The following is a 7053-nucleotide window of genomic DNA, read 5'->3' on the forward strand; positions in this document are numbered from 1 at the left end:
AATACATTGGGAAAAAAAGGCAATGCATATTATTGAAGTCATGTGACTTGTTTCTGTGTTCACCATACCAAGGACTACTCTGCTTCCCACCTCGGATACAATCACAGAGAATCTCATTTTTATTCATGTTAGAGATGAACACAACACGACAAGAGTCGGATCTTTCTCTCTTTCCTTAAAACTGTCATCAAGCGGCGGCTCTTCTGTGTCTTCCTTGTTTAACCCGCAGAAAGTGATGTGTGTGTGTGAGTCAGCTCTCCGCTCACCGGGTTCTCCTCACGCAGACAGGAGGCTGATGGGAACAAGGCTCTGCAGACGCTCTGTCCCAACTTGTGGTTGAGGATTCTCTGGGGTTCACACAGCACCATGCGCTCTCATAGCTCCTTCACTCTTGGAGATATTTTAACAAGAATTTGACACGTCCATCTTTGTATTCCCACTCAAAAAAAACACATTAAAAAGAAGAACTCCTAGAGCAGATTTTGGAAATAATAATATATGGCTTTAATATGGATGTAAGATTAGTTAGCTCTTTGTTCCTTTCTGTGTATTATTATTTTTCTACACCACCGACCTCACCGAAGTGACCAAAACTCTTGCAGATGTAACATTTCTTCCCCTCCTCTCTCCCTCCTCTGCCATCAAGTCCAGCATCCCTCCACCCCCTGCTGCTGCCTCTTTCTAACCCAATGAGGCCCCCTACAGGTGCAAGCTCACTGATGCTGAACTGAGCAGGTGCAGGAAGATGGGAGCCTTTTATTTTGTCATTTGACCCATTTTGCAGTGCTTTGCATAAACTTCTTCTCCGCATGAGGAGATGATGGAGCCCAGGCACTTTGCAGCCTGGGAAGTAAGTCGACTAACGTGCAGGACGTGAGAGGCATGTAAATAATTGAAGAATTTCAAATGTAGAGCTTAAGATATGACGAGAAGTGTTTTTATTTTTATTTTAAAAAGACACCAGGCACCTCTGATATTTTGTTATAAGTACAGCAAGGTGATATTTGTTCACACTTTTTGTTTGATATAATGCCTTTGAAAAAATAATTAATGAATTAATAACCGTGATGAGAATGCTGCTTTACTGAGGATGTTTGACAGTCTTCTTTGTTGTGAGGGACACTGATTGAGCCGAGACTGAAACCTCACTTCTGCTCTATTGTTCACTTTCAGTGGAGTGAATTAATCTGCACCATATTTGCCCATTTTGTCCCCCTATCCTATTGCGCCACACCGTGGAGTAACCCAGCCTCTCTCTCTCTCTCTCTCTCTCTCTCCCTCCTCTCTCTCTCTCTCTCTCTCTCTCTCTCTCTCTCTCTCTCTCTCTCTCGAAGTTTGAGATGGCAACAGTGCTCATCGCCACGTGAACTGGTGAACTGTTTAAGTTGAGTCTGTGTTTTTCGAGAGCGATATGATGACGCTCTTAAGATCCATAACAATAACATGGATGACATCTGCTCATTAAAAAAAAAGAAGAAGCGGGAGAAGAACAAGCGCTTCCTTGCAGCTTGTGGGTGTGACGCTGAGGGATTGGACGCAGTTGGACTGTCAGACATGTGCAGGTAAACGCTGCATGACGCCATCTAAAGACCTCTGCTGCCATCTTGTGGCCGCTCGGCGCAACGCCTCCTCGCCTGCCTCTCCCCTCCCTCCATGGCTCCCTCTCTCTTTAATATCGGCACTGTGGCGAATCTAATCTGGATCTCCTTTAAGGCAATAAAACCCAGATAGCTTCCTTTAAATGAAAAGCGCCGCTTATTACAGCTTTGAAATCCTCGTTTATTTGGCGATGTGCATGATAGAAAATGATTCATGTCGAGGTTCAAATGGGCAGGATGACGAAGATCCATGGTGTCCCAAGTGCATATTTCCTCAAGTATTGTATTCCAAGGTATATAATAGTGTTATCCACGCAGGTTGAACTATGCTGCACGCCGAGATGCTTGTTTTAACGTCGCCTGCTTTATCCCTTCAAGCAGCCAAAAAGCAATTTCCGATAAATCTGACCCTGTTGCCGAGCTGCTATGAGGGGTGCTGTAATTTTCTGCTGCGTTAATGACAAAACACGGCTGCAAATAGAATATTGTTCGCCCTGGATATGTATCATGGAGGCTCTTACAAGACTGCTGTTTTTTTTGTGTATTTATTTTTGCTTCGGTTTGGGGTAAAACATTTTTTTTGTTGGGGTTTCACTTAATATTTGTTTAAATATTCTATACATTTGGTGAAAAACAGGCTTTAGAGGGGATTGCTAATAAAATATTAGATATGTAGTAAAATAAAATAAACATCTCGAAATAGAAATGCATAATAAAATATGATATTAGGAAAAAATAGCTATTAAAAAAAAGCTATTTTCACAAATTAATTTCTAATCTTTTCCACGGCATTGGCCGCATTAGTCCATAAACACCTGCCAGTTTGTGTTCCTGAAAACATCTGCATCCTGCAGCATCACTTCCAGATCATCGGATGGACAAAGGCGTTCAAAGGCAAATGGAAGTTTCAGCATTAATTCTTACAATAATCAATCTTAGCATTTGCATATTTCTGCAAGTTGTAAAGCAGGAATATCGGAATATAAAACTCCAGGTAGCTCTGACCTTTAACAGGAGCAGAACATCCAAACAGCTCAGTTTTACTTCTCAAGCGGACATTAAAAAAACGGACCCTCACGAGGTGGTGGGGTGAAATATATTTCCAGGAGTCTATTTTAGAAACAGGCCCACGCACACCATACAGCGGGACTCACGGCCAATGAGGAAGAACACTGTCTAGTATTAAAATAGCATTTTTTTCGCTTAGAGGAGCGACTTTTTAGGACAGACAATAAGCAGCCTTTCACTCTGGAGGACGGGGGAGAGAGGGCAAGAGAAATGAGAAGGCTGTTGTTGGCATAGCTCTATCAAGGAAGAAGGACTCCCTGTTATCTGTGAATGGGGCTTCTTCTTCCTCTTCTTTTTTTTGACCAGAATAGATATAGCACGAATTTTTAATTCGTTTTTCTTTGAGAGACAACAATGCTTTATTTGAAAGCTTGAGACAATTTGGGGTTTGTGAGAGACCCCTTTCTCCTTGTCCGAGCCCAGCTGCCCATATGGGACACAACGTGTGCAGCAAAGATCACAATGGCACCAAGTGACAGGCGGGACAAAAAGCCCAAGGATACATCTCCCTGACTCTGAACAGCACCACGAAACTCTGTCAGTCTCTCTATCTGCGCTGTCTGCAGCAGCCCCACTCCTGCTGCTCGTTAACATGCACGCCTCCAACATCCTGCACAACCAGGCCTGCGTGGGCTTTTGTCTCGGGGTGGTGTCGTGTACTGTATTATGCAATGATAGAGTCACATAACTTGAGGGCAGGGAGCCACACACAGGTCCGCGTTTTTCTTTAAAATGTCGGTTTTAAGAATATATTCCCCTGTGTTAAGTTTGATTTGAAAGAATCCAGAATATCAGATGAAGTTTTTTTTTTAAAAACGAGACTCCTTTATCTCAGCCTTTTGCAGTTTACTTCTTAATTCCCGTCTGTGCCATAAATCGGTATTTGGCACGCTCGCAGCGACGCTGCGTGCGTATTTCATGTGTACCCACAAAATGCACCAGTATCGAAAAACTACAAGCAAACCGCTGATTTATTTGACCTGCAGGCTCAACCAGTGGTGGAACACAAAACCTTTCTGTCGGGGACAAATTGAGTCTGTGTCGCCCACAAAAGCAGTAGCCCCTTGAGACTCAATTCTGTAAATAATTAGCAAATCTGCCCAATTTGGCTGTTTGTTCAGTGATGATAGGGGCGACTCTAACATCTGTTGAGGGTGTTTTGTGTGTGTGTGTGTGCGTGTGTGTCCCGGGACAAACACGATGCATAGATTTTTCTAGCAGGTTATCATATTTACCCAAGATATTGACTGGAGTCTGATAATCCGCAGTGCGCTACACGGATCACCGGGGAGCCATTTGTGCTCTTTTTTTGTTTCCACCCTAAAGAGCTCGGTGTCGAACAGAGCAGCGTGGAGTGTAGTGTGGAATACCGTTTTATGATCATATTTAACGTGACTTTATTAGCAGGCTAAAGCCCCTCTGAGCCGTGCGTGTTTTAGTGGACCGTTGGCCGCGTTAAACAAAGAAGACTGGTGACTCATTGATTATTCCTGCTCTATTTGCAGTTTAGCGCTTAACAAGATAACACAACATTTATTGCATTAAACGATTTTTCTCCCCCCCTGACACTCCCCACCCTCCCTGCATCTCCCACTCTACACCCAAGGCCGGGAGTGGTTGGGGATGCTGACAAAAAGGAGAGCTTTTGACTCAAAAGCTTCTTGTGTGGAGAAGCCCTCTTATATTAAGTGAGTGGATTTCAGTCCCATTTAACACGTGACTTTAGCCTCTTTATTAGTGAGGTGTTCGGATTCAGAGGAAAATATTCTCGGGATTAAATTTGTCTAAAAGGAAAAAAGGAGTGAAGTGCGCTGGAGATTTATTCCCAGAGTCAAGCTCCTTTCTGCGCCACAATATAGCGTTTAGCAGCTCGCCGTCCATTGTGACGTCTACTGCGATGTCTTTCAGAGGTGAGCACATCGATTAGGACACGGATATAAACCAAACCCTCATTTGAGAAACACAGCATTTTATTTTAAAGTCCTTGTAAAAAAAAAAAAGTGAGATATTTAGCCTTCTCCGCGCGGCCACACCGTTATTTACACATGTGCGCTGACGCGTCATAAGGTGTTATCCCTCGTTGTTTTTAAAATGTGAAGCCTAAATATAGAGAGGCCGACCTTCAAGCTCTGCGCTCCCGAAAAGCTCTCGAGCTTGCAAACATTTGCCACAAATATATTTACAGGAAATAAAAACAAAAGGAAAAATAGCTGCAAAGTTGCCAGTGTTTATTCATGGCCATAAATATTTTTTTCGGTCCATAAAAGAAGCAAGAAATTAAAATTTCTATAATTATAAAGTGGTTCGTACGTGCTGATAATAACACGAAGGGGACAAAAGAAGAAAACAAAAAATAAAATAAAAACAAAAGAAGAAGAGGAAAACATCTCTACAACCAACACACAACATACTTTACAAAATAATTCACAAGAAGAGCATTGACATTCTTAATAAAATCTATAAGGGAGAGGAGGTTCGGACCCAGTTCTCTTAACGAAAACATGTAAACACGGCGCACACATGAGCCCCGAATAAAAATGGTAGTATATATATGAGTCAAGCTGCAAAAATGAAAAGTCTTTTTGTTTTTTGTGTTTTATTTTTTTCTCTTTGCTTTGTGGTGGAACTCCCTAATCGTGCCTCCAAGCCAAGTCTTTATAATCTCTCTCACCAAGTCCACTGTTGCGTTTGCACCAAGTGATGTGCGGGGAACTGTGGCGCGACCGCGGCGCTGTACTGCGCGTTATACTGCATGTGTTGGAGTGACTGGGCACTATAAGCCGAGAAGGGGATCCCGGCCTGAAAAGTGGCCGCCAAGTCCTGAGCTTTAAGAGTGTGACAAGGCTTTCCATCCCTGACTAAGACGGGCACGGCCACCCGCCTGGGAGAAGGGAGATGGGTCACTTCCATACCTTTCTCGGCCCGGGCTCTCTTCATCTTATACCGGTGGTTCTGGAACCAGATCTTCACTTGGGTCGGGGTGAGGCGGATGAGGCTGGCCAGGTGCTCCCTCTCCGGGGCGGATAGGTACCTCTGCTGCCGGAAGCGGCGCTCCAGCTCGTAGGTCTGCGCCTTGGAAAACAACACCCTCCTTTTCCGCTTCTTGCCGGAGTCGCTGCCGCCGCTGCTGGAAGTTTCCTTGTCGTTGTCCGGCGATTCGTCGTCCGCGGACGGCTCCGGGGACTTGGCCGAGTCCTGAGAGCTGGCGGAGAGACCGTGCACTGCGGCAAGAAACGGGAGAAACACTGTCAAAATGTTATGTCGTAAAGTTCCCAGGGACATTGTTTATCAGAAGCACAATAACCAGCAATCAAAACTCTGGATGAACATTGCTGCGTAATACGAAAATAACAACAACAAAAAAAACCTGTTAATGATGGAGCGCTTGTCAAAACAGCCTTAAAAAGAGATTTACACCGAATAACACAACATCGGGACATGTTGGCCAATTTCAACTCATTGGTGTAATTTTGAAGTAGAAAGCACACACACACGCGCGCGCGCGCACACACACACACACACGCACACAAAAAGATTCTTCAGCCCAAATCTCCACGAGCAGAGCGAGTCAGTGGAGCATTAAAAGGTGGCATTGTCTACTCGTAAATCCCCACAGAATGCATGTCTTATATTTCACACCGTGCTTATACTCGGAATAACTTACAGCCCCCACGGTTGTTTTTTCCCCCTCTCCGCGGTGTTTTATCGATCAAATTCGTGCAATGCAAGGTGCGTGGAGACTAAACACTGCATGCATTTTGTTGAGCCGTAAACGCCTCAAGACGCGCGCAGCAGTGCACGGTGCATACAAGATGAATGCTGCACGCCACCCAAGGGCGTCGTTAGGGCGGAATAGGAGGCTGCATGCCATCAATTCTGGCTTAATGTCACCGCATAGCTTTAGAAATATCACAGAAGTCATTATCCACAAGATCAGCAAGCATTCTCACACTCTACTTACATGAATACTGAATACTGTCCGTAGTCGCAAGCCATCGTGTGTAAGGATTGTCACTGCTGTCATAAAAGGGGTTCTTTAAAGGCAGATTTTGACCGTTTTCTAGAGGACTTTGCACCAAAACTCCAGTGTTTTTTCTCGTGGACGTGGTCTCCGATCCCTCCGTGTCGTCCTCCGCTCCGGTGATAGATCCGTCTTCGTCATTTGTGTCAGGAAGGTCCAAAATGTCCTTTACAGAAAAGCCCGTCTTTGTGTTGGTCAACGACATATTCTGCTGGGGGGGGAAATATGCAGGGAAAAGTTGCTGCACCAGCTGTTCGGACAATCCGCTGTTTTAGAAAGAAGAAGAAGAAGAAGAAAAAAAGAAGAGGCGACGTTTCAGGAAAAAATCGGATGAGGAAGAGTCGCTCTACGCTGAAGTACAGTCAG

General features: G+C 44.5%; 1 protein-coding gene across 1 annotated transcript in view; it reads right to left on the minus strand.

The window, feature by feature from the left end:
- Positions 1–4630: 4630 nt before the first annotated feature.
- Positions 4631–7053, minus strand: part of nkx2.2a (NK2 homeobox 2a) — a 4561-nt gene continuing 2138 nt past the window's right edge. The window contains 3 exon segments of the mRNA XM_068580755.1: positions 4631–5887; positions 6628–6899; positions 6901–6953. Of these exon segments, the coding sequence (XP_068436856.1) occupies positions 5334–5887; positions 6628–6899; positions 6901–6953 (879 nt within the window). The 3' untranslated portion in view covers positions 4631–5333.

This window comes from Clinocottus analis, unplaced genomic scaffold (assembly GCF_023055335.1).
Source record: "Clinocottus analis isolate CAN_PGR_092001 unplaced genomic scaffold, fCliAna1.0.p SCAF_17, whole genome shotgun sequence".
NCBI classification, from domain to species: Eukaryota; Metazoa; Chordata; class Actinopteri; order Perciformes; family Cottidae; genus Clinocottus; species Clinocottus analis.